General features: G+C 39.4%; 2 protein-coding genes across 9 annotated transcripts in view; one reads left to right on the plus strand and one right to left on the minus strand.

Moving 5' to 3' along the window:
- tcf7 (transcription factor 7) overlaps positions 1-20,892 on the plus strand; it is a 69,870-nt gene extending 48,978 nt beyond the window's left edge. Inside the window, exons 5-13 of one of the 8 annotated variants that reach the window (XM_042007640.1) lie at positions 4,097-4,184; positions 7,481-7,570; positions 9,238-9,357; positions 9,530-9,692; positions 10,026-10,133; positions 11,039-11,086; positions 13,505-13,553; positions 14,489-14,561; positions 19,052-19,136. In XM_042007640.1, the coding sequence (XP_041863574.1) occupies positions 4,097-4,184; positions 7,481-7,570; positions 9,238-9,357; positions 9,530-9,692; positions 10,026-10,133; positions 11,039-11,086; positions 13,505-13,553; positions 14,489-14,561; positions 19,052-19,055 (743 nt within the window). In that variant the 3' untranslated portion in view covers positions 19,056-19,136. Of the gene's footprint in view, positions 1-4,096; positions 4,185-7,480; positions 7,571-9,237; positions 9,358-9,529; positions 9,693-10,025; positions 10,134-11,038; positions 11,087-13,504; positions 13,554-14,488; positions 14,562-19,051 lie in introns of all 8 variants that reach the window. The other 7 variants (XM_042007636.1, XM_042007641.1, XM_042007638.1 and 4 more) reach the window with 7 other exon arrangements.
- An 81-nt stretch (positions 20,893-20,973) lies between these two features.
- skp1 (S-phase kinase-associated protein 1) lies at positions 20,974-27,110 on the minus strand. The gene is made up of 6 exons (XM_042007645.1): positions 26,977-27,110; positions 26,213-26,312; positions 26,042-26,115; positions 24,989-25,132; positions 21,792-21,932; positions 20,974-21,654 (listed from the first exon to the last, which is right to left on the minus strand). The coding sequence occupies exons 2-6, from the start codon at positions 26,307-26,309 to the stop codon at positions 21,619-21,621; spliced, it is 492 nt and encodes a 163-aa protein (XP_041863579.1). The 5' UTR covers positions 26,310-26,312; positions 26,977-27,110; the 3' UTR covers positions 20,974-21,618.
- Between the last annotated feature and the right edge of the window lie 647 nt (positions 27,111-27,757).

Genomic DNA, 27,757 nt, shown 5'->3' on the forward strand with positions numbered 1-27,757 from the left:
CACCACAGCACATTATCGGGGCAGGAATACTATTTTCAGCTCCTCAACTCTCAGTTTAACATGCACGCATTGATACCGAACTCAAACAGAGCCAGTTTGACTCAATTAGTTCCCCTTTGAAGTGTTTCCCAAGACGCCGACATGGAGACCGTGAGATAGTCGCTGTAGTTGTTATTAGACAGCCACTTTAAAAAAGGGGCATTCCAAAGAAAACTGCCCCATTACTGCTGCTAATTTTCCCCTTCAGGTTTCCCAACAGCAGGCAGGGCTGCTGGTGGCAGAGCCGAGGACAAAACGTGACTTACAGAAACCAGCGCTAAGTTTCCATCACAGTGAAGTGTGACCGATTAACCGCTGAAATAAAACTTGAGTTTAGGATTTCGGTTTTGGTGTCTGCAAGACAGTCATTTTAGGGAAACATGGGTGATTTCGAAAAAGGATGTCAAGTTCATCACCGCAGTATCACAAGGAGCATTAGCTTTCACTGTTATCAGCCATCAGTATTCTGAACTTTAATTATCTACTCGGTTTCTTTGATCAGATTTCATTCCAAGAAAACTGAAAACCCTCATTTCAAGTTAATTTTTAACCGGTTACAGTGTTATTATTAATATTTGACCCAGGGCTGCTCTCATGATGATGAGAAAATATTTAAAGGGCAGGTTCTCACATTTTATCGCCAACCTTAGTTCTTATTTCAATCAGTATTTTCTCAGTTTCATCTGGAATGATCAACACACCTCTAAATTAACCCATCATTTCCTGAAAACAATGAGGTCTTCTAATCGGCCGAGCCCCTAGTGGGAGTAAGAAAGGGCTGATGGGGACTGGTGAATGCACACCTCTGGTCTGGAAGTTATACATGTTTTCTAAGTAAATAAATTAATCTGGCTGCAGTTCTGTGTAATAATGAAGTTAGACAGTGGTCCACAGTTACTGATAAGTGTATCTTTTCTGGAGATCTCAAAGTTATTGTTTTTCCTATCAGTTAGACATCAGTGCATTAGTGTAAGCTATGATTCATCTGACAAACTGCTTTTAATAACTGACAATCCACACTGGCATGAAAAAAACAAAACTTAAATCTTATAATAAGTCATCAAAACTAAATAACGAAGTACTTTCAAACTTTTGCAAAGGCTGTCAAGATTCTGTTCTGTCAGATATTAGACAAAGTTTAGTTAACTTTACTCTTTAGGCTGCAGGTCAACGTGTACGTGACCTGTTTGCATTACTGGAGAAAGGATTTATATTTTCTGGTCATAATGTTGCCCTTACTAGAACAAATAACATTACACTTCACAACATCTACCAAATTCATAACTTAATCTCGGCGACAGCTGTCTTTTCATTAGAAATCCCGCCACAGCCATGGCGGAGGGTCTACTTCTAGTAATTTTCCAGATCCATCTGGAGGTGCAGATGTGGGAAGTGTAGTAAAATGACAGCTGAAGCAGAAAAAAAACGGCTTTCAACCTCAATCGTATAACCCCGTTTCCACCAGAGGGTTCAGGTTGTTATGATATGAAATTAATGTGTCATTAGCTCCTTTAGCAGGCTCCCCTATGCTCAGCATGAACAGGCCGGTTTAGGAGCAAGGTTAGGCTTCACCAGCTGAGCAGTCTGCTCGCTCACTCAGCCCTGACCAGCTGAATGATGGTTAATGGCTAGCGCCTGGGAGGAATATCTACAGTCTACCTGAGCAGGGCCAAGTGGGTGAGTCGTCAATGGTGGTCAGGAATCAACCGGAACGCCGCTGGCTGCTGTCGCCTACTTGCCTACTCACTCAACCCTCTCCAGATGGATTTTGGATAGCGCTCACTCACTCAGTGGGACCCAGACCCATTGGGTAACTGTTAGCACCTACTGATTTAACTTTTTTAACTTTTGTTAGATTCTCATTAATCCACTCATTTCAGTACATGCAAAATAACTGTACAGTCCCACACTGCAGTAGTAAGAAGTCATTCTTGCAGTGCAGAAAACTTCCACGTTTAACACAGTTGGTGTGGATAACATGCATGCTCTATTATAACACAGAACTGGCCCAGTAGTTAAAAAAAGTCATATGAGTGGGAGTTTTATTAAAATATATTTATGAAATATTATCTATCCCTCTGATTTGAACCTTGGGTGATGTTAAAGGTGATAAAAAAAAAACCATTGTTTTAACGCTGCAGATAAACCAGAAGACAAGGAAAAACATGCTAAAAGTTGTATCCAAAAGTAAATATTTCCTTTTATGTTCTGACCACCAGATTATTAAACTATTCCTAAATAGTGTTTTGTTCATGAGTTTGCCATAAAAAAACAACCCTCATGACCCTCAGACATGTTGTCACCAAGAGAAAGTCAAAGCTACAAACCTGACTGGTTTGAATTAACCTCTTCATTGCGGTGTAACAGTTTCTTCTGTTTACTTTTCCATCTTTGTCATTGGACGTTTGTCTTTTCACAGAAGAGACAGATATTTTCTGAGACATATCTTATTCTTTAGCGCATCCAAACCACAGAGGGACTCCCACTGTGAGTCACCAAACACTGTTTATTGGAAAAATAGATGGCTCTCTTCTCAGTTTGCTTCTCTGTAGACACACAGCGTCGTCCTTCTTGTCTTTGCTGACGCAAAGCGTTCCTACATGAGCTAGCACTTTGTTGTGCAACCTTGTAATCAAAACTCTCTTTGTTATGTTTCTCTGTGTGTGTGTGTGTGTGTGTGTGTGTGTGTGTGTGTGTGTGTGTGTGTGTGTGTGTGTGTTGTTGTGCAGTGCTGTTGTCAGCCTTCACAAAAACTGAGTGTAAACAGTTTCCAATAAATGGAAATTTACCCTGATAAAGACTTCTGTATGCTGATTTTTAGCCATCTGTGAGTTTGATGCTGCTGAGAAAATTCCTCTATCCCTTCTTTTTTTGATGTGGCCTTATAAAAAGTATTTCATGTCAATAAAGTTTTGGATCGGAGCTTTCAGCTGGTTATGTTTATCCCATAAATGTACTTGTAGTGACTTAAGTTTAGATCACATCATAACTATTTCAATAAAAGTTTTCAAGTAGATTTGTTTATAAAAATCTGGTCTATTAACCATTAAAAGCGCAATTCACATGCCAGTTATATGTTTCTTTAAATTTACATTTCTAAGTCTTATAATCTTCATACTGTTGTTTACAGTCTGCACAAACTTCATAAATAACTCAATAAATGATAGATGATAAGGTAAATAATAGTTGTTACTAATAGGTGGAGTGAGGTGAGGCAGAGGAGAGGATGAGGTAATGTAAAGGGACAGACAAAGAGGAAGATGAGAGAGGGACTGCAGGAGCTGAGGTCTGTAATGACAGAGGGAGAAGGGAGGTCAAAGGTAAAGGAGGGGTGAGAACGAGGGCAGAAACCAGGAGTCTGGACGGTGGAAGGTCGGAGGGCAGTGGCAAAAGATGAGTGAGGAGAGGAGAGGATGGGTGGGGTGGGACTGATGGTGGGAGGGGAGGGGATTGGAGCGGTGAGACAGGTCGGCTGACTCAGTCACATTCCTGCCATCCAGATTTATAGCAGCTCGGGGTCCTGAGACAGGCCCGGAGCCGCGGCCAAATTACAGTCATCTAGAGCATTCCTCTGTTGCAAACACAGGTTAGCAGCCCGGTCGCGCTAAATGCTAGGTGCTGCCTGTTGACAAATGACTTCCTTTGAAGGGCACAAAGGGAGAGACAGTCAGAGAGAGGCTGCATGTTTACTGTGTGAAGGCTGAGTCTTTTGTTGGAAAGCATTTTGGCTATAAGTAGACATGAAGAATGAGTGTTTGTGTGCATGTTTGGGTGTGTGTCTCTAGGTGTTTTTACAATGTGGGAACTTTTACCGCAGCTTCCATCTTGTGTTGAACATCAGCTGTCAGTAGAGGGTCCCACACACACTCATGGACACACATTGTGATGGAGTGTGTGACCTGGAAGATCATCTCTTTTCTTAACACCAGGTTCCCAGGGTGCTTAATGGTGCTGATGGCGCATTAAACCCAGGACTGGTTCAAATTATCAAGCTTACATAGTGGCATACAAATGAAACAATAATTACAATGAAGTAATGTGAGTGTGTTTTCTCCAGGTGTCCACAGGCACCAATCCCAGGACCTCTCAGGGTATTATTCCCTCCCTCCAGGCAGTGTCGGCCAAATCACTCCCTCCATGAGCTGGTGAGTTAAATTGTTTGATCATTTGAGGCATTTATACATAAACATGGTCAATAAGTCACATAATTTAACCCCTAAATGTGTAGATTTCTTCTGGTTTGTTAAAGTTTTTTGTTTTTACTTGAAACCCCTGAAAATTTTATCAGATCAATAAAATTATATGAATGAGTCACTTTCATTGCTCATTGCAATTCATAAACCAAATAATTAGGCAGTTAATTACTTATCAACATATAAAGATAAATATTAGCTTCATTTTCCATCAATTTAAATGTATATGTTTGTTGATTTTTCTTTTTTTTTTTTTTTTTGATTTAACACCAAAGAAGTAATCTCAATATTTCATTCACCTTTTTTGGAAACTAGAATCAGAATGTTTTACCATTTTTTCACCCATAGTCAATGAATGGAAAATAATCCTCTCAAATACCGAAGCTCAAAGAAAATAACTAGTTGTAATTTTTTTTTAATTTTCCCAAATCCAGAACTTCATCATCCTCATTTCACAGCACTAGGAACCCATACTGTACCCACTCTGACCTGGGTCAGCGGTACAAACATCACCGCCTCACCTGCTGTCAATGTAGCCGACTCCCGTTGCCATGGAAACCACCCTGTTTGATTCAGTTGGCTCAGGACTTGTAACTTTAAACTTATGGCCTCTGGTCACAACAAAAGGAATATTCATAACTGCACAAATTAAGAAGAAACTCCAAGCAGAATAATGCAAATAATTTTCCTCATGATGGATCATTGATAACGGAACTTTTTAGGTGATTGAATGTTGGATGATGTTGACAAGATATTAGGTAGCAGAACTTGTACCACCACCTAGATTTTTATAAAATACACAACCTTTACATTTGGATGTGGGAGTCTGAGATCTTCCTAAAGTTAATGGTGGTTTCTGGGACTTATTAACAATTTAATTCTCAAACTAAAATCATGTTTTGGGCGACAGATCTCCTTTGCTGCTGAGGCAGCAGCAGAAACTCTGCAGAGAAGACCCTAAAGCAGCCATATCTGTTCCATCTTCTTTCAATTCATTCCAGGTTTCAGAGTTGATCATGAACTCGTAACGTCATGCTGGTTGATTGTAAGCTTCTAATGTCAGACGTCCATTGATTTATGGATCAACACAAATCCATTTATTACAACCTACAGGATCTGTGCCTGGACAAATCCCCTCCAGGAATAGTTAAAGACTTACATCAAATGTCACAGAGATTTGGGCTGAAAGCTTTAAAAGTTTGTGTGTGTATTTGTGTTTATGTGTGTTTGTCCTATTTCTGTCGGACAAGCTGCCGTCTATCCCCAGATGTGTCTCAAGTCTGCGATTTAAAGGCGTTTTATCTTCTTCAGACAAGGACACTTCACTATGGATTTTCACAAGTATTATTAACAGATAATCTCCTTGAACCCAGATTATCTGCTCGTTTTGGCCCCTTGTAGTGAGCTCCTTTGGTGAAGGAGGAGGGGGAGAACATGGAGAACGAGCGCTTAAAATGTCAAACTGTTGTTTTCAGTTGCTCTGATTCGAGCCGGGGACTCCTGTCCCTCCACGACCACCTCCGCTTGTCCCCCTCCGGGCTGTCAGATTACTGGTTAGTTGCCTCACACCAGGAGGAAGTCAGGAATGGTTTGAGCTGTGTTTTGTTTTGTTTGTTTGTTTGTTTTGTTTGGGGTTTTTTTGGCAAAGATGCTGCTTTGTTGTAAAAATGAGTCCGAGTTTGTGACAAAAGAAAAAGAAAATATTTAGAGTTGCAGCTTAAAAAGGGAGGATTACACTTACTATATTTTAGACTCTAAGTGGTTGCAACTGAATGTACGTGTGCAAGGTCTGGTTGAAAACTGGGTGTGCTGGGTGCCATGTGACAGGGATCGCCAAAAAAAAGGCAAAGTTCATGTTTTAAGGCAGTACATTTGTTCTGACTGATCCTTTACCCAAACGTGTCCCTTCTGCTTTCAAGCTTTGTCCTCATGATAAATAATAAAAGTGACAACAAGATGCAAAGAGGCCCAACAAAGCAGGCTGTGGAGCTTTTCATGTTTTTCCCAGCAGACCTCTGTTCAGTCATGCCTGCCACAGACTGTAGGAGGGGTTTTTCTGTTTGACTGCCGTCACTCAGGAGCTGCTGTTTCCAATAATTCAGATGCTGTAAACCAGCATCCTGGTTTTTTTTTTATTCTCTGATAAAAATTAGTAAGTGAAGTGAGTATTAGTTTTAGACTGTGTTCTGCTGTATGAGTGAGATAAAACACTGGACTTTAGGTTTGGCCTGCCTTTATCTGAGCAACACTTGACCCGAAAGTGCAGTGTGACCTCAGCTGAGTTTTCCTTGAAGATCTGAAGTCGGTCATCTCTGGATCTCTTCCCAGCTCAGAGATGCTGCTTCATGGTGCTCATTAGCAGATACCGTTGAGGAGCTGAAGTACGTGTGATGATTATGAAGATGGTTTAAGTGATAGACGTGGAGTGAAATATGTGTGTGTGTGTTAGCATACACTAAAACGTAAGGATGAATCAGCTGAAGGAGGAGAATGGTTGTACTGACTCTCAGGAGGAGCAGTTTTCTACATATCAAAGGCTCTGTCTTACACCCCATCCTCACCCTCGACCTCCCACGGTGTGTCTGTGTGTGTGTGTGTGTGCGTGTGTGTGCTTGTGCTTCCACTATGTCAGCCTAGTGTTGATGCACAGCGTTAAGCAGTGCTGATCTGGACTGATGATTGTCGAGCTCAGCATCAAGAGAGACATTAAGGCTTTTGAATTAAACCCATCTTTACTAAAACAGTTTTATTATTATTTTTTTTAAAAATTTCACACATCTTAAATAAAACATATGTGAAGTGAGTTTAATACATTTATATATAAACAGAAAACAGATTCATTTAAAAATGAGATGCATTAACAAAACATGATATAAATAAACTATAAAAGAAAAGATAACCGTTTAAATAAAACATTATAATAATTATTATTTTAGAAATATTATTTATTGATCATTAAAAAACAAAATATATATAATAATATATAATAAATAACTTTAAAATATTTTATAAAAAATTAAAATGTTGATCATAAAAAACCTGATACATTTTCTTAATAACCAACAATAACAATAATAAAGTTTTCTGTTCGACAGTAGTTTGGTTTTCATCCTTATTAATCATCAAGGTGCTTTTAAGCTCAAAGATTTAAACTCTAAAGCCTTAAAACAAACAAAAAAACACCACAAACTTTTACCTGTGAAGCTAAAAGCCACAACGTGCTGCCGTCTCTCCCTCTGCTGTGGCAGGCAGAGCCAGCCAGTCTATCCTGGCCTGTCCCCCTGTGCATTCAGGCAGACCTACTCCTCCAATCTCCCCAGCGCCTCGTCCTACTCCAGGTACCGCAGCCGGCCGGACCGGCCCAGAAAAAGACAAAAAGCAGCGCTTTGCAACATCAACTCCTGTTTACAGAACATTTAAAATGCCCCAACAGGAGTTTTCCATTAGCTGTGGCAAACTCCTGTTCAGGCCCCTCTGTCACATTTAACTGGACGGCTGCTGTAAAAGTCTGATTGGAGTCAGTGTGCTGTAAACAGGACCAGCTCAGTGTTTCACCAGAACAAGCTCAGTTAAGCCACACTGAGCAAAGCCGATCCGAGCTATCGCTGCTACACACGTTGAATACCATTAGGATACTGCTAGTCTTTGTACTGCTGCCTTTAAGCTTTGTTATACATGTGTGTGTGTTTCTGATCATCAGCCTCACAAAGTCACAATAAAACAAAGTTTTAAAAGTAATCTTGAAACTAAAAGCAAACTTGGCTCATACACATCAGAATTGTGGCTGCAAGTTCAAGAGCTGCTGTCTTCTGTGGATTCGCTTTCAAAAGCCAAATTTGACTCATTTATAGTTCAACTAGTACGATCTCTGCACACATACACACAGAGTGTGAGTATCTGCTTGCAGCACGTGGTTGCACTCTTTTTTGGGGGGCAAAATAATAAGGCCTCAACCATTTGGAGGTAGCCAGCTCTCATATGGTTTGTTTTAGGCCTGTGTCATGCCTGATAGGTGGGATTTCTGCACAATAACTATCCAATCACAAAATATAGAAATTTTAAAGCTAGTGTTGATTTAAAAAATCCTGCATAGGAAACTCATTTATAATTTGCATGCAGATTTTTTTTATAAACTTTTTTGTACAGGTTCTCCCATTGAGACATGCGGCCTCTTTTACATGAGAAACCTGTCTTTGGATGATAGATAAGGAAAGCATCTGTATAGAGCAGCATGCATGAACAAAAGTGTCATTAATCCCACTTATTAGCAACTGGACATAGGTAAAGGCTAAAATAAATTATATGATGTTTTTGTGTTTTGTTTTGTTTACGAAGATGCTCGTTTAGCTGCCAAAAGCTGCCATCAGCTGATGCTTAATGCTGCTTTCTTGTCAAGTCTGTTTTGCTGCTCTACAGAGGGGTTAAAATATAAAAAATTTGTTGCTCTTTTACCTGATAATCACACAGAAAAGAAAAAGTCATTGAATGGTTTTAAATAAATTGATCTGGATGATATAAAGATTAACAGTTGCATAGAAGTCTCTGAGTAATTGTCTGGCGCCCTCTAGTGGTGATAGAGGGTAACTTTACTGCTGCATAAACGTGGTAGATTTCATGTTTTAAACCTCAGTAATTGTCATGAATTCCAGGCGCCATTTTTCTTTCTTTTATTTTTTAAGCTTTTCTCCTCTTTTTCTCCGCTTTTTCTCCTAGGCTCTTTATCCTATCTGTCCACTAAGTTATACATTCACTTAAAATCTGATAACATTTTACATTTTAGCAACTTTAATACAATAGACTGAGCCTACCAAGTGATGTAAAACCAATTTTGGGCCTTAGATAATAATCCAGGAGGCTTTTTCATGCTTTGAGGCTCAATGCTTAACCAAAACTTCTGCTCCTTGCTTCGATGCTCACCGTCCTATCTGCTCCTGACTCACCACCTTTCTCTGAAACTCACATCTTTATCACCGTCTCTTCTACTTATATCTTTTCCCTTCACCAGGTTCCCTCACTCTCTGATGCTTGGACCATCAGGCATGCACCCTACAGGGATCCCCCACCCAGCCATAGTGCCTTCTTCAGGCAAACAGGAGCATGAACAGTATGACAGGGGCATGTACGTGTAAGTATCGCGCACACTTTGCGCCATGCTCGCTTTGTTCCATCGCTCTGTCAACTTTTTTGCAAGTCATCCTTCTGCGGTCACACTCCTGGAGCTCAATGCAGTTTAGCAGCAATTCATCTTGATGAATGCATCTTCTTGAACTCTCTTCTTCTTTTCTCTCTTCCTTCAGGAAGCCCCATGTGGAGGCCAAGAGGGAGAAGGAGCCCAAGAAACCGGTCATCAAGAAACCCCTGAACGCCTTCATGCTGTACATGAAGGAAATGAGGGCGAAGGTCATCGCAGAGTGCACGTTAAAGGAGAGCGCCGCCATCAATCAGATTCTGGGACGAAGGGTGAGAGGAATGCACACACACTACTAGAAACATGCATGTTGAGACACACACTAATCATGTTTCCAGGTCACACAGGACTATCATGAGAGGACTGTGGTAATGTATACCAGTACTACTGGTTTCCATAACAATAACACATTGTTTTATGGATGAATCAGTCATATTTGTTTGATTTTAATGTTATAAAAGATCCTCAGATTTTTATACCTATATATTTTTTATTGATTATTCTTCAAGCTTTCAGAATGTCGACAGCTGAGATAAAGTTTATTTAAATGTTGGTTTTCACGCTTTGTTTTTTTTTTTTTCTGTCCTGGTTTCCTGTGTGTCCAGTGGCACGCTTTGACCCGGGAGGAACAGGCCAAGTACTACGAGTTGGCCAGAAAGGAAAGACAGCTGCACATGCAGCTCTACCCGACATGGTCTGCTAGGGACAACTACGTAAGCACTTCCTCTTCTTACCCTCTCCGTCCTCCTCCCCTTCTGTTTTCCTCTTCCTTAACAGCTGATTCAAAAAGCATTAGCAGGAAAATGTTCAAGCTTTTCACTTTGTTTATAGCTCAATTTTAACCTGAAATCATGAATTTAATATTCGAAACGATTTCTACACCTCTAGAGTCGTGACGTCTTTTGGTTGCTATGGTTACAGTAAGCTTGTAATAACTAGAAGTCTAATAGAGTCAAAACAGCTTGTTGTTTTTATTACATGCTGCAGTTTTCATTATGCTATTTTAATCATTATTAGTATAAAACTGTTGATACGATTTAGGGATGTTGCATTATACCTAATGGATGTTACTTCCTTTTATTTACTAAAAACAGCAACAAATATGATCAAGTAAGAAATAATATTCCCTAAAAGTTCTAAATTGTTTCTTCTCCTGTCAAATAAAGCTGTCTTATCTTTTGATATTGCATTATACTGAATTAAAAAGCTGCTATGTTAATATTAGATATTATTAAGGGCTGTTTTAACCATATGTTATTGAATTAGCCAATCTGTTATTTGTAAGATTGCAGTGACTTAAAGTAATTCATTTAAGCATTTAAGAGCTTCATTAGAAAAGTCATGAAAATATCTGTGATAAAAACCAGGGTGCATCAAGTTGTATCAGTTCAGACAAGTTGAATGTTTGGTTTTTCTGTCCTAAAACTGAAGAAATATCTTACTTATTGACTAATTTGTCCGTAAGTGGCGGGATTACTGGCACCTGGGCCTGTAAATGAAAAGTCATGAACCAAACCTGTGGGGCGCTTTGAGCGTTTTAGTTGAATGTTTTGGGGATGTGCTGAATCTAGGCTGCTGTGTGCCTCTGACTTCTCAGTTTGCTGTTGAACTCTTGCAGGAGGCGGGCCTTAGCGGGGTCGCAGGGGAAAAGAGTAAAGCTGATTGGGTAGGGACACGTCTTACGGTGGATTTATACCTCTGTGGTGGAAAATTGAGTGTGTGAGGAGCTGCATGAGAGGGGTTGTGGGTATTTCTGTGCAAAAGTTTGCATGCACCTTCCAAAAAATCTCAATGACTCACACACTCCAAGACTCACGAACAGCATATAAGCATAAGAAGCAGATCTGATTGGTCTATTACAGATACACATCAGAAAGTCTTGCACTTCACGCCATTTGCCATTAAAACGCTGCATTACACAGAGGTATAAATCTGCCCATTTTGCTCAACTAACAGAGAGCAGGTCTGCATGGCTGGCTTTGCTGCTTCAGTTTATTTATTTACTTGGTATTCCTTTAAAATGCAACACTTATAGTTTTGCATTACTAAAGCAAGACTTCACCATACAGCCTCCGTGGAAAAATGTGGTGGTAAAAAGTCATCATCAGTTGAGGGTAAAATAGAGGATGCTATGTAGTCATGTTTGAATAATAACCTGTTTACGCTTTTCTCTGCAACACCTTTTGCTTCTCTGTATGTAACTGAGCTGGACTCTGGTTTATGATTTATACATCATATCTGAAGTTTGCACATTTTTCTTGTCTTTGTTGCCAAAGAAGATGCCAGTTCATGAGGAGTTATTTCAAAACAAGGATCATTATTTCTAACCCCATGCTTAAAAATAGTCCTAATATGACCATAATATGTTAAAAAGCAGAACTCTAAAAGACTATATTTCACAGTGCTGGAGCTGTTCCTGCATCCATGGAATATTTTGAATCATAAGGACAAGTGTCAGGACTCCCAATCACTGCTGATAAAATATTGTCTCATCCTCATGATGCTCTGATACTGAGAAGTAACGACTGTCTGATGTAAAATTGGCATGCTGTATATCAGGGATCCTCCGGTCCTCAAGGCCCACTGTCCTGCAGACTTTCCGTGTTTCCCTGCTGCAACACGTCTGACTCACATTTATGGCTCAACAGCAGACTTTTGCAGAACTGGTCAGAGATCCATTCGATCTAAAGCCTGTTGCAGCAGAGAAACATCCAATACCTGCAGGATAGTGAGCCTTGAGGACCAGCGTTGGGTACCACTGCTGTAAATATCCACAATGTAGTTCTTAATCATACCGCTATAACTTCTCGTGCTTGGAGTTTTTAAATAGTGAAATTTTGCTCTTCTGATGGCTCCCATTCTTAGCAGCCCTTAGCTTTAGCTCTCCCATCAGGAAAGCTTCTTATTTTCCAAAAATGAGAACAATCTCACCAAAAAAACACTGACCGTAAATACTTCATCCTACCAAACTTTAACAAAAGAAGGAAATAGATAATCTTATTTAAATGTGACTTTTCTGCTACAGTTAAGCTACAAATAAAATGAACTGTATCACAAAAGTTGCTAAAAAGCAACAAAATCAGATGAAGAGGATAACCAGTGTAATGATGATTTATAGTAGTTATATAGCATTTGAAGAAACCCCCCTTCACTCATCAGTCTTAAAAAAAAAACAGTTAGAAAGCCTACAAGCACAACAGGAAGAGAAGTTCCACATCTCGCCCCCGCACTTGTAGAGGGTTTCTCCTCCAGGTCAATGGATAAAATAAAACTTGCATGTAGCCCAATGTATGTACTCAAATGTTCTCACTAACACATATACACACTCACACACACATACGCCCACAAACAAGAGAAGCTTTGTTTGCAGCATGAGTTGTTGTAACCACATAGACAATGCTGACAGCGAGCTGAGGAGGGCAGACATCGAAGCGTAGGCAGTAGAGTTCTGCACCCACATCCTTCATCTCACCCAAATATGAGGCCTCACTTCACCATCACCGGATCTGTGTGAACAGCTCTGATGTTTACCTCAACAGTCACACAATACAGTCAGCCTGCAGACGCTGCCAAACATGGACAGAAATATATAAACAACGTCTCAATGTTATTTTTTTTTTTTTTTTAGGATGGGGGAGATGAGGTGAATAAAAAGACTTTGAAACAGATTTTTTGGAACATGTCAGGTTTCCTTGTTAACTAGGAGGACACTTGAGGTTTTGCATGCATAGTTTTAGTTGCAATGTGTTTTCTTGTTTCTCTTTCTCACTCCTGTCCTGCTCTTTTTTTAAGGCGTTGCCCGACCTGGTTGCTGGTTGTTGCTTTTAACTTTTCACATTTTAATCTTTTGATTTGAAGAACAAACTTTCATGTTGAAAGCCGCAGTTTTTCATGCAATGCAACCTTCTCTTAAAGACAGTTCAGGATTTTTCTCTATACCAGTCTATAAGTGTGTTTTCTATTTTGAAATAAAACAAACGGACTGAATTTATTAGGATAAATCTGATCATTTCTAGCCATTTATTGCAGGGTAGTCACTTCAACAGCTCACTCGGGGGGGTGGTTTTGTTTGTTTCTCCTACAGGGTAAGAAGAAGAGAAGAAAAAGGGAGAAGCAGCAGGACTCCAACACAGGTAAACAGAAATATCTCCCTGCAGATTCATGACCACTGTCAAATCCTGTGTGTTTCAAAGAATTAAGTTGAGCTGGAGCGTGCGTTGGCGCTCCGAAGTGCAGCCTTGCAGTGTCTTTGAGGCAGGATGTGTCTCTAACGTCAAACCACCCACCCACTCTGCTTTCCATGTAACCTGAATCAAGGCGTTGTAATCCCATTGTGCAAAACTTTCTGTGCTGCTCCCAGTGTGAGAAGTCAGACATCATGGCGGATGACCAATGAGGAAACTTTATCATGCTTTAATGATGCTTCTCCATCTTTCTTTGTTTAAAAACTTGATACAGCTGAAGCACTTGTTTTGTAGTCCTGGCTTTTCTTCCATCACTGGACCACATCACCATGAAATATATTTGCGTAATGGCTCGTCAAGCACACCTCAATGTGTAAAACATCAGCGGACTGATTAGAAAAGATGGGGCCTATCAGGGTGGGTGGTAAAAGAGAGATGAGCTAAAGCCATTGTGTATATAATGTGATAAAAAACCCAAAATGAAATAATGAACCTGCAAACAAGAATTATATGTCCTCTTTAAGTATTAGCCGCAAGCAATGAATTATGAAAATGTACTTGTGGATTTTCACTCTGCAAATCTTTTTATATCCTGTGCTAACAGAGTTTCTCAGCAGCTCTCCTCTTTCTGTCCGTCTGTACTGCTGCTCTGCTGGTTGTTGATGTTGCATTATGTAACAGCCCACTAACAGTTTTACTTGATGCTTTTCTCTGATCAGACAGACCCATTGGTGCTTTTTTTTTCCTGCCCTGACAAGCTCATGTTTCTCTCTTCTTCTACCCGTGTCCTCACCCTCTAATCTTTTTCTCCTCTTCTTCTGCTGTCATCTGTTTCTTTGCTTTTCCTCATGGCTGTTTTTGTGCATGTTGCGCTCTGCGCTCAGACCCGGGCTCCCCTAAGAAATGCCGGGCTCGCTTCGGCCTCAACCAACAAACGGACTGGTGCGGTCCTTGCAGGTTTGTACCAAACACCCACTCCGCTGACCACTCCACAAAATCCCAGCACTTCCTCCCATTTTAACCATCTGCTCACCAGTGCATCCCCTCTCTCTGATCCACTGTCATCTCTCAGAGACAGAGCTGTCAGGGAGGTCTGGTCAAACTAAATATCTTTCATGTTATACAGAATAAAATAACCTATGTGCTACCTCAGGACAAGCTCTGTCTCCTAAATCCATCCTAATCTTTGCATGCCTGCTGCAACTAACCTGCTGCTCTGCAGATCAACATTAAAGCCATTAATATTCTGTGCAGTAATAGGAAAACTTTGTTACTCTGATATGAAACGGTCGGATTTCATCTTTAGTATGACTTACATACGTAAATAACACAACTTTTTGTCATAAAGATTAAAGATGTTTTGAGTTCAGGATTACTGTCATTGTATGAGCAAGAACAGAGCAGTAAATAGCTGTTTATAGGGAATACCACTTAACCAAGAAACTGTTGCAAAGGGGTCATCTGGTGAACACCTACAACTCTTGGGGTGGGGGGGGGGGGGTTCATTTAATTCGACTTTATTTGTACAGCACCAGTGCACAACAATCATTTCAAGGCACTTTAACAGACATAGTCTAGTTCATTATAGTCCAGTTATAATCTGGTCCTTCAGTTCAGTCCTCATCCTGAGCATGTGCAGTTTAGCGGGCAACAGTGGAAAGTAAAAAAATTCCCTTTTAACAGAAAGGAAAACTTCCAGCAGAACCAGACTCAGGAATGGCAGCCATCTGCCTCAGCTAGTTAGGAGTTGGAGAGAATGACACAGAAGGGTCAACAAGTACCATAACTTTAAGCCGGTTATACCTGCTGAGAAAAAAAAAGAAAAAACACAAGTTAATGGCAACAGTAATGTCATATATTAATGGGGGAAAGTGCTCAGTGCATCGTGGGACATCCGCCAGTTGCCTAAGCCTTATAACAGCAGAATTAAAGGGATGGCAACGCTCACCAAGCCGGCGCTACCTATACCTTTATCAAAAAGGAAAGTTTGAAGCCCAGTCTTAAAGGTAGAGAGAGTGTCTGCTCCCATTCTAGTCTCATAAAGTCTAGGAACCACAAGGAAACCTGCAGTCTGAGATTGAAGTCCTCTGTTGAGAAAATATGAGTATCTTCATTCATTGTATCTTTAAGATACAATGAACCTTGGTCAATACGAGCTGTAGGAGTCTATGAATAAAAGTTAATATTAGAAAAATATTATCTCTCCTGCTAATTCTCACCAGAACTCTCAGAATCTGTTATTACCTTGCATTTCATTACAGCAACTCAAATCAGTCCTGCACAAGACTGAATCAGTTCTGTCCATTTTCACACAAGTCTGCACAAACATTCAACCTCTATTTCTCCTATAATCAACAGAAATTAGACTTTCAAAAGTAGAGAACTGTCTCTAAAGCCAAAGGTTTCTTCATTTACGTCATTAAGACTGTATTAATGGAGATAAGATAAGATAAGACTTTATTCATCTTCAACAGGGGAATTCAGGTTTCCAGCAGCATACAATGTTTGCTTTACTTAATCAAGCATTCTCACTACCATACAAAACCACAACATGAAAACAGTAAATAAAAAAAGTTAAAAGCTACTATCAATAGTTATAAAGTGCACATCAACACGATTTATTGTTGGGTCTTATAGCAGCTGGAATAAACAGCCTCTAACATGCCTCTATAGATGCCCCAGTTCGGTACTTGTGGGAAACCAGAAATGAAACATTATCATTTTTACCTGTTTGTGTCTTTGATGCAACAACTTCACAACATTTGTGTATTTTGCTTTGCTGATGGGCTAAAAGTTTTATTTATTTAGTAATCATGTACAGTTGAGAAACAGGTTGCAGGATTTTAAGCGTCCAGGCACATCTTTGTGGCAGAGCCTATTTAGGTGTCACCTGCTGTACGTTCTCAGCTGTATAATCAGCCTGAAGCCACATCACTGCACCTACTGATACGTTTTTTTGTTTCTGTCTCATGCTCACCATATTTAGGATGTTTTATGACAATCCTGATAAAGCCACCACCTGTTGGTCTGTGTGCTACAAGTGTGCTTAGTTTTGATCTCTTTAGTTGAGTGAAGTTGCATCAAGAAATCTGTCCTTTCATTTCCTTTATCTGTCACCAATGGGGGCGACTTTGACATTTTCTCAACTTTATTTTGCATCTGCTTTCTCAAAATGATATCAGCATGGTCTAAATAATTAGCGGCTCACGTGGCTCAGTTTTAGTCACAGCAGAATTTACAGTACGCCACCGTCGACGGCTTCACTGCAGAAGTTAGGAATCTATGTGGTTCTGCAGAAAAAGCTCCAACCACCACAGCACTGTAGCAACCCCATCGTCTTCCCCACTATCGCGTCATGGAAATTTGAATGTGTGTGTGTGTGTGTTTCGGTTTGAGAGAACAAAGAGGGTTGAATGTGGTTTGAGCAAATCCTTATCACCACAGTTCAACACACACATACACACACACTCCCTGCAGCTTTGCATTTTGACAGCATTCTCATGCCCATCTGCTTTCAACTTTCTCCATTCCTGCGATGTGGTAACGGGCGTCTTTTGATGGTGAACTCTGACATTTAGAAATCACTTTCTATTGCACTCTTCCTCCCTTTCTCTCTCCCTCTGTCTAAATATGGCCTAGCGCCTTTCCTTGCGGTTAAACCTGGTGACTCATAACATATTCTGGTAATGATCATGGGATCCTGTTAACCACTTTGATGCTGCACTCAGCGATACACAAGTCTAACACCTCACAAAGCTCAGTGGGTTACTCCTGCTTCTCAGTTAAATCCTTTATGTTAAGTTCCAAACAGGAGAACATGTGACTGTAATTATTATAAAATTGATGCCATATTTACGAGGCTTTCAACTCAATGAGGCTGTCTGTGTTGAATTTTCTTACTCAAAGAATTTAATTTATTCATGCTAATAGTATTAGGCTAAAGGGGGAGAAATAAAACTGTTTGTCTTTTGCAGTTTTCCAGCAAAAAGGTCCCAGGTTCTTTGAGATCCTTGTGTTTTCTTGCATCTTTCAAAATTGGTACACGTATTTTCAATGTATACTAAATTGTATTAAGGTTTTGTTTGTTTTTTTAAATCAACATGAATAGTCATAGACACAATTTGCTCCAAAATTATTCTTGTGCCACTAGGCGCAACTGAGGCCCACATCATGATCAGTCCACTCCTGTGCAAAACAGTTGGAGAGGTGTTCTTTTAGCTCATTGCAAACAAATGATTTTTTTTAAAAAAATGCACCAAACATTGCATTTAGAGGCTCTTTGATTCAGAATTTATGGACAATAAATGTTTCCCTGTTTTCTTGGATCTCAGACTGTTTTTCCTTTACAAGAGAGGAAACAGTTTCTACAGTCTGCTCCTACGTTGTGGACTTCAGCTATTTTAATTTTCAACATGTGAAGCAGCTCCTCAGAGCACATCCCAGCACCGTGCTGGAACAAAGCTTAACAAGTCCATTTATAAGCTGTAAAATGTTTAATAATCACCGTAAACCAGTCACATTTTTGAATAGCTTAATACTTTTGAGCCCTGTCCCTATTTTAAATTGCGTACCCACAATGGAATGAGTATCTCTCTGCAACCACAATATACATTTGAACACTTTAGGGGTCATACTGAAGAGATTTGTTAGGATGTGTAAATATCAGTATGTGTTACTAGTGAAGAACGAATAAAGATGGCACATAGCACAAAATGAAAAAAGTTTCAGGCCAGCCTAAAAGAAACTTTCAGGATGAAATTGAATGTCTCTTTGGAGTGATGCAGCTGTCACTCTAAACATCTATCAAATCATAATATAACAATATTAATATTTTAACTTTATTAATTCCAGTTGGGAAATTGGGAAATCTCTAGATGTACTAGAGAGCTGTTTTGGTGCCTTGGGATGGGCTGGGGGGGATGGGCTGGGGGGGGCCACAGTGCTTAAGGGCCCACAGTGGTTCACCTCTGATCACACACCTGATTCAGATTAATTATTTCAATTAATCTAGAAGCTCTAAATGATCTTCTTCTGTTAGTTCAATTTATCTGAAACATGCAGGACAGGGGGTCCTGGGGTTGAGAAAGGCTGCTCTATATTAAGTCAGTATTAACTCTATATTGAGTCAAGAGGGAAATAGCTTAGCAGAATTAGCTTGAATTGTCTGAATATGGAAACCTTGATATTTGAAAACCATGTTTTCCTTTTATTTTAGCATTAATATTTTCTCCAGTGCTAACAGAACCAACTTTAGAAAGTTGTTTTCTATATTAAAGAATTAAGCACAAAACATGATTGTTTTGTAGCAGCAGAAGATTGAATGTGTTCATATTTAGATGTACATAGATCTGTCTCTAAACCTTCTGTTTGTCTCCATGTTCATTGACCTCACTGTGAATGCTGCATCTTCACTGACGCCTGCTGACGTCTCCACACTTTATTCACAGATAACTCTCTCTGACTGTTCCTAGGAGGAAAAAGAAGTGCATTCGCTACCTTCAAGGAGGAGGCTGCCCCAGCCCAACTTCTTCAGATCTAAGTGCTATAGACTCTCCTCCCTCCCGCTCTCCTGTCCGTCACCGTCTCTACCACCGGCCCCCCTCCCCAGGCTGCTCCCCGCCTCCCACATCACCCTCAACACGCCTCCCAATGTCCCCGCACACACGCTCGCACACACGCTTCCCCCTGGAGCATTCCACCAGCAGACGCAGCGACCTCCGTCAGCTCTCCGCTAAACACCCCCACACACACCTGGAACTGTCCAGTAAGCAGGCGTACTGCTCAACGACGCTGTCGGCCGCCAAGGTGGCAGGACTGTCTCTCAAAGTGCTAACAGAGACTCAGTGATCGCTGTGGGCTGCAAACCTCAATCCACACCCCCTTCCCACCCAGAGCCATGAAGATTATCCCCATCACCTCCCTTCAGTTTTTAAAAGGTTTTTAAGATTTTTCTTCTGTTTGATATTTTTGTAGCTCACATTTCTCCACATGCTAGGTCCTCCAAAATCAATATTTCCCAGGTCTTGTAATTCACCAGCTCAAATTGTATCAGATGTCTATTCCATCTTTTGGAGGGAGGGACTGAACTTATTCTGCAGGTCCACTTGCAGATCCAGTCTCTCTCCTCTGAACTGGTCTCCTGTGCTTCATTGGGTCTGACAGCTCAAACCCAACTACGCTGATCAGTTCTGCCTTGAGATCCACAGGACGTTCACACGTTTTACAGCAGCTGGGTCTGTGCTTCAGCTTCCTTGACAATCAACTGTTTTATAAAAGAGCTCTTAATAAAATAAACCCTATGAACAGTTTAAAAAGAGGCACAGATATGTTGCTGGTTTAAGTATCTAATTTCAGTCTCCATAGTAACACACAGCCTATTTCTCCTATCCCATCACAGCTTTTATACATCCATCACTGTAACTCAGACCTAATTGTTTAAACCTGTAAGGTGACAGCCACCGAACCTAAACTTCAGATTTAAAGATTTAAACCCTTTTCCCCTTCAGCTGCAACTTCACAGTCTGACATTAGTTGCATTTAACTTTTTTATAACTACCTGTGCAGCTTCCTTAAAAACAATTATATATATTTACATCAAGTAAACCAAGAATTCTCAAATCACCTCCTTAAGGCACTTTCAGGCTGTCAATCTCTGGCTTCAATCGTTACTTTTTAGATTTTTTTTCTGTGATTATGTCATTTTTAAGTCAGGCGTTTTGTTCACTGAAGTGATTTTTAAAAAGTCTCTTGACCAGTCTGCAGCTCGGCAAAGTAAATCTGAGACCAAATGGGTACTATTATATTACATTGTATTGTAAAGTTTTATATTATAATTCAACTTTTTGTATGTTTTTATGAAAAAATGAGAAATGACACAAAAAAGAAAAAAAATTGTTTTCAGCATTTCTAAAAAAAAAAAAAAAAAAAAAAAAAAGTTTTGCATTTGTCCTTTTGTGCAGAAATGTATTTAGTTATTTTTGGGTTTAGTGTTAATGCAGCCATGTCCAAACTATTATCTTGTGTTCTCAGTCTGTGCATGTTCCAACCTTAGTGTAACATTTTGAGTAAAACTGGCTTTAATTTACTGTTCAGCTCAGCTTCAAACTTAAGAGTATGGACAAAAGCTGAGCTGATGTTCCGTTTGCCTCCAGCAGAGGGAGGTCTTGTGCTAGAAATATCTGTTAATTCGAGGACGTTCAGGTCATTGACAGAAACATCTGATGGCTTTGTATTTTTTATGCCTGATGTACTTCTTGTTTTTCTCTGATGTAATAAAGTGTTTAAAACATCTTGATTCTGGTTGAATGGTACAACGATCTTTCCCTTCCTTCAGCAGCAGGTGGTGTAAAAATAGAAAAGACTCACGCCATCTGTTTAATATGTTTTATTTAATCCTTCAAATGTGTTCGATCATCCCAAAAATCAGCGTCAGAGCTTAACTGAGAGAAGTTTCCATTCAACACTCGAGGCTGTTGTGGCAGGACTTCCAGCTCAGACTTCACTTTTCCCATTAACCGTTCCTCCTGACATGGTTTCACTACGCGGATGCATTTACAGAGCAAACAAAAATAACATTCACCCCTGCTTTTCCATAGTCAAAAAAGTCATTTTATTCAAATCATTTAACCTAAAAGCAAAACAACATGTCCAGTAAAAAAGACAACCAGAGCAATTGATGACGGGAAATCTGGAAGGAGTGCCTCCAATCTTTTCTTTTTTTTTCCTTTAGGGGTACAAAGCCATGAAACCAGGACTATTTATTGTATGTCAATACACAACATCAGTGTGTGAAAACAGTAACAAGCATTTTAGCTTTAAATTAATGACACCACACGGGCAAGTTAAATGGGTCATGCTGTTCTTGGTATACAGAAAATTAGGGGAAGTGGGGTCAGGGGGGCATGTGGCCCTAAATGTACTAAATGTCAATATACACAAGTATGAACAACACCAGTGCAACCAGTTAGAAGGGACAATCCTTTTCAGTGTGGTAGTGTTGGCAGGATCTTTCCCTTTACTTCTCTTCACACCACTGGTTCTCTTTGCGTACCTGCAGAGAAAAGAGGAGAGAACAAGTTTTCAAATACTCCATTTTGCTTTGAGAATTTCTCACAAGCAACATAATAATGTCTCATATATTAAGACTTTTTTTTCTTTGTTCCAGGCAATTATGAATGGAAAAACTACCTGGGCTTCCTCCTCCTCTGTGAAATCATTTTTTATGTTGAAAGTCTTCCTGATCTCCTCTGGGGTTTTGCCTTTGATCATGTTGGCCACTGTCTTGCAGGTGACATCTAACAGGCCTTTGATGTCCAAATAGTTGGCGGCCTAAACAAAAGGGGGAAAAAAAGAAAAAAAAAGTGAAACATGAAGAGATGCAAAAGAGGGCAGCTGTGAGTGACTGTGTACACTGAGCTTAGCAACACATCCTGTGATATTACCAGCCAATAAAGTAGGTTTGGTTTCTTACATTTTAGGATATAACGAATTACAGATACAAGGAATGTTTGTTTTTTTTTAATACAGGTACAATGAAAAGGAAAATAGATATAAGCAGGCAGATTTTAATAACAAATCTGTATGATTAAAGAGTTAATGAATTTCCTCAACTCTGACATTAATACTCATCTAACAAATTAAGTTGTATTCTAAAGTATAGAACTGTAACAAAATGCTACGCTAGCAAAGCAAAAACAAGAGTTCAGTTACAGGAGTACAAGATGTTTCATTAAAAGTGAATAAGAAGCAAGAGTGTTGCTGCTCACGCCTTCATCTAAAGACTTCTTCCATGCAAATTAGGAGGATCAATAGTAACCAGGAGCTGCTAATCAAATGCACTTGACTAATTGAATTAAATGAGAGCATCTGTGTTAAAGCAGACATTCTGTCAGTTTTCTGGTCTTTTGCTGGTTTGGAGCATTCAGGTGTGCTTTAAAAATTCCAAGCAGAATAGCTTTTTGTGTGGATAGAGCCTTCATTCTATAGCTTAAAAAAAAGCATTATTTACAAGTGGTTCACATTCAAGAATGGATGTCCCAGCAAGTTTACCCCAAGATTAATGTTAAGAACAAAGCTCGACCAATACATCGGCCAGCCGATATTTCGGGCCAATATTAGAGTTCTTCACTGCTATCAACCGATTCGCGGAGTGTGTTTGCCAGTTTATGTTTTTCTGGCATGATTTACAGACAAGCAGCTCTGTGTTGTTGGAGATGCTGCACTCACGAGCAGAGTGTGGACTGCTTTAGATCTCTGATGATTGGAATGATTTCACACAGCAGCTAATCGATCCGAGTGAACAGAAAATAGAACAGATGAATCAAGAAGCTGTGTATAAATGAAAGCATGCAAACCTTAATGAAATAAACAAATCCATTAAGAGTGGACCAAGATACCGCAACACCAATGTGAGACTAGGAAAGAAAAAAAATGTCTTTGCTGCTACAAGTGGTTATAGAGTGTACTTAGTTTTTCAAAAATGCTTAATTAAGCATTTTGGCAGAATTCAGAAAAATATTCAACAGTCTAAAATGTGCGGTGGTGTTTTACCTAAAGTTGGATTCACACAATTTCAATGACCCATTAAAAACCAGATGATCAGTTTTTTTGTTCTTAAATTATACATTATACAATTAACATTAAACCACTATTTAATTACTTTGAACTTTTTCCATATCTGAACACTGAATTCAACTGTATTTAAGACTCCTTTCATGTTGAAGTAAACCCATATCCTGTAGGAACTAATTAACTTTACAAAGTCACTGTAAAGTGATCATTAATGACAAATCCTTATCCCCAATTTACACTGGGTGCGTGTGCGCCACGTTACGGCTGTGCCACAGCCTCCTCACCTATTCCAATTCATAGCCATTTGAGTCAATGGTTTGGTTCACACCGGGCACGCCGCATGTGTGAAGCATCCCCGAAGCTCCTTGTTGAGGCTCTCCACTAAACACACGCACCAAGACTATTTTTGATGGAACAGGCATCCAGAACACATCAAACTCAGCAGTTCAGATAGGGGCAGACAGGAAAACAGACACAGGAGAAGGTAAAAAAGTCCAGTGATTTTCAAAATAAAAGTCCCCGTGCAGATCTGCGTTCACTGAACCATGTAAACATTAAGTCTGTAATTGGTCAGGGTATCTCAGTGTTTTGTTTTTTCCATCATAGATGGCGAGTTGTTTATCCTGGAAGTGAAGAATCACAAGATCTCCAATTTTCCTGTGATTTCGTGATTTTGCGTATCCAGCTGGGCAGACTGCATTCACGGGCGCGCGACGTACCTGACACACTCCTGGTGTGAAATGAAGCACCATGGAGGTTGGAACAAAACCGCTGTGCAGCTGGAACACGGTGCACACGCACCCGGTATAAACTGGGGTTACTCTCATAGCACCTGGTGAGCTCCACTGAAACCCCTCTCCTTTCAAGCATCCACTTATTTTATGCGCTTAAACAAATTACAAAAACAGCCAGAGGGGGGCTAATCGTCTTGAGTTTCCCAACCCGACTTGTATTTCACATCCTGGAAGCCTATAGATGTGTTACCTCCTATTTCTCAACTCTAGCTTAGGTTACATCTCACATGATCTGCCTGGTTTACCTTTACATGCAGCCTAAAATCTATTTTGGTGCAGGATCACTCCCTGTTGTTTCACACCTCAAAACCAGTCGTTTCAAATCCCTCCCTCTTTGACAGCAGTCACCCAAACCACAAACCTTCCAGCTGTTGCTAAGCGACATTTGTATTTTTGTTAACCAAATGCAAATGCTCGGGCTTCAGTCCCTCTGTGAAATACAAGATTACAAAAAAAGTCATGGAATAAACAGGCATGCTGAGCTTTACAGCTCAACAATTTTTTTTTTTAAAAAAAAAGGTCCAAAAAACCAATTAAATATGTGGGTGCTTCAAAGTATTTCAAGTATAGAAAATGATAAGGATTTCGACAAACCATCTAACGTACTTACTTTAGATCTGCAGTCCTGAGAGTCAATTCCACAACAACAACTGACAATCTGTAGATATCACTAGAAATGATTTGTGAGATCTATCCAATAGATAAAATCTGAGAGCGGATGAAGATGGCAAGAGGCAAAATATATTAAAATGAGAACAGAATGTTCTTTTTATGTCATAGTGGCAGCAAATGCAGCTATAAGACGTTTCCATTCAGCACTGGAGCATCTGAGTGGCAAATTACTTTAAATATAACTAAAATGTAGACTATTCGAGGAAAATGACCATCAATATTAATTTTATTATACTTTTTTTTTGGCTTGAAGGGGGTGGAAATGTTAAAAAAAAAAATGTTATGTTTGATGTTAGTGTCAACCTCTAAAGAATTGATGCAGTTTAATTAAATAAAATATTTTTTTACCAGAATGAGCTCAAACAAAGTGCCTTGGTCCACTTTGAGGAACTCCTGGTCCCAAACAGGAATGTCATCTGTCCTCTTCTCCTTGTTCTCATCGTCCTCAGGAGGAGGAGGGTCATCTTTGTGATGAGTGCACCACTGAATCACCTGCAGGAAAAATAAACATGCAAAACTTTAAGCAAAGTCAGTTCAAACAACATAATTTTTGTTTTAATAGCTGCAAACCTTATATATATATATATATATATATATATATATATATATATATATATAAAAGAAAAAAAAATCCTCCTACAGAGCAAACGGCACATACACACTGGAGATGTGACTGTATTTTGTTTGCAAGCAGCCTGTGCTGTCACAATGATGCTTCACTTTTCTCCTTTTTTCACCCAATCCAACCTTCAAACGCACACTCCAGGACAACAACGCTGACGTCAAGGAAATCTGTCAGAGTTTAATGATTAGGTCTTTGGGTGGAGATTGGAATTGGGCCAAAAAACAAGCAGGCCTTCACCTTCTTCTGCTCTCAAACATAAATGCAATAAAATATTGCAGGGGTTCCAACTCTGATCGACAGTCTTGCAAAGAAAATACCCTCATAAACTTGTTAATCTTTGCCATCTGCTGTGTTTAGGTTTGAATGAATGGATACAACCAACTCTGGAACTGACCCACAGTTAGAGGAGATACAACAGCTTGTATCCATCTGGTGATCAGACCTGCAAAGTAGGTCTGGCTCTTACTACCACCCAGTCAAAAATAATCTACCTGTGCTTAAAATAGGTATATATTGTGACACTATCCTGTCCCATCACTCAAGTTCTATGAATACAGGAGAGAACACACTGCCACAGACAATTAGAAAGGATTCATTCAACTTAGGAGGGGTACATATGTTTGATCTGAACTGCCTTCACATCGTACTATTATTAGTAATCTACATCAGTGAATATACATGTCAGTGTCCAAAAAAATTAATTTAATCTATCACAATACATTAACAGACCACATTAAATGTCATCAGAGTGGTGTGGATAAATGTGTGTCCTGTACCTTCTTGAGGATAGCAGCATTCACATTAGGCAGGGGAACAGGGTCATCATCACCTTCATCATCCATGCCCAAATCTGTAAAATAATCAAATAATTTTCAGTACCACTTTATAATGTCCATACAATAAATTTTGTTAACATAGTATACAACTAGAATCTTTGAGAGTTTTACCTTCTAACATGGTCTTGATGGTGACAGATTGTTTGGCTATCTCAACGTCCACCTCGAAGATTTCCCCATCAGAGCTCTGTAGTTTTATCGTAGGCATTATCTGTAGTAAACAACACAATTTATATAACACATTGCCCCTTAGCTACATATCAGGTAAATAAGCATTTAATAACCAACTCATCCAATATTCTGCGAAGCGTAACATACAACAAGCTAATTTTTGCTAACACTAACGTAGAAGCTACCGGTAGTTAACAACTTCTGAGTTAAGACATCTATAAACAGTCTGTCTTCAATAACAGTCCATGGAGGCAAGGAAGGCTGTGGAAAATAATATCTTTACTTCGCGTTAACTACGTGGGTGTTGTTACCTACCTACCTACATCAATTTCCGAAACAAACAATACTATATTTTAAGCTAACATGACTCGGTCTAAACGACAAAACTCTTCAAGTGGCGTGCTAACAACTGCATGCACAAAACATCACAGAGATGCTCTTCGATGCATAAAAAATTGAATTAACTGCTTTTGACTATATAATTTTAAAATATCGAGGAATGCTAATCTGACAGCTAACGCTACAGTTGGCAATGCTAGCATCTTTGCTAATGTTACTCTGGCGCTTTGCTATGTCCGCGAGGCCGCTTAGCATCCACATTGAAGCCTTTCTATGTAACAGTTAAGCCAAATGTAAAACTCTAAAAACGTCTGTAGGTGAATAATTTTATTATATAACTATTATAGTCGTGTGCAGCCCCTTACCGTAAATGTTTAAATGTAAATCCAGAGGTAAATTTCCTCTGTAGTCAGCAGCAAGGCCTGACAAGACGCGTAGATACCGACAACGGCTGGAAGTCTCTGGATCAACCACCTGGTGAGCCTACTGCCCCCTTGAGGTTGATGGCTATACTGTCACAACAATTACGATGTAGCATTTTCTAAGCCTTTGACTTTCAATAACCAAAATGTTATGTAGTGAAATTAGATCTGGGTTTTTTTTTTGTTTTTTGTTTTTTTTTTACATCTTAATTACCCTCTTTTAAATTTAAATGTATTTTTTCCCACTTTTTTATGCTTCCATACTATTCAATATTTTAACTTGATAAACTGAAATTACCTAAGATATACGTAAAATATAGCAGTTGGTCTGTCATTTATATTTTTGCAAGAGATTATGTTTTTTAGTTTTTATTGTTCAGTTTGCATAAGAATACTGAAGTACCAGAGTCAGTTATTTATTCATAATGTAATCCAAAAAGTAACACATAGGCCTTTACACCACATAGTTTTACTGAAATACTAACAAATATAATAATAAAGACATTTTCTTTCTTTCTTTCTTTCTTTCTTTCTTTCTTTCTTTCTTTCTTTCTTTCTTTCTTTCTTTCCTTTTAAAAATCTCAACTTTTGCAGAACTTACCCACCAGCCACAGTTTTTGAGGAACACCTGTTCAATTTCTTGTTAATGCAAACATCTAATCAGCCAATAACATGCATATATGTAGACATGTTGAAGAGGACTTGCTCAAGTTCAAACTGAGCA

The sequence above is a fragment of the Melanotaenia boesemani genome, chromosome 15 (genome assembly GCF_017639745.1).
Source record: "Melanotaenia boesemani isolate fMelBoe1 chromosome 15, fMelBoe1.pri, whole genome shotgun sequence".
Taxonomy (NCBI): Eukaryota; Metazoa; Chordata; class Actinopteri; order Atheriniformes; family Melanotaeniidae; genus Melanotaenia; species Melanotaenia boesemani.

Bases quoted from the DNA above. Each gene is read 5' to 3' on its own strand.
- skp1 (XM_042007645.1), bottom strand. From the start codon at position 26,309: ATGCCTACGATAAAACTACAGAGCTCTGATGGGGAAATCTTCGAGGTG. The intron at 26,116-26,212 runs GTAAAACTCTCA...ATTATTTTACAG, and splicing joins CATCAAGACCATGTTAGAAG to ATTTGGGCATGGATGATGAA. The intron at 21,655-21,791 runs GTAGTTTTTCCA...TTTTCTCTGCAG, and splicing joins CAGAGGAGGAGGAAGCCCAG to GTACGCAAAGAGAACCAGTG.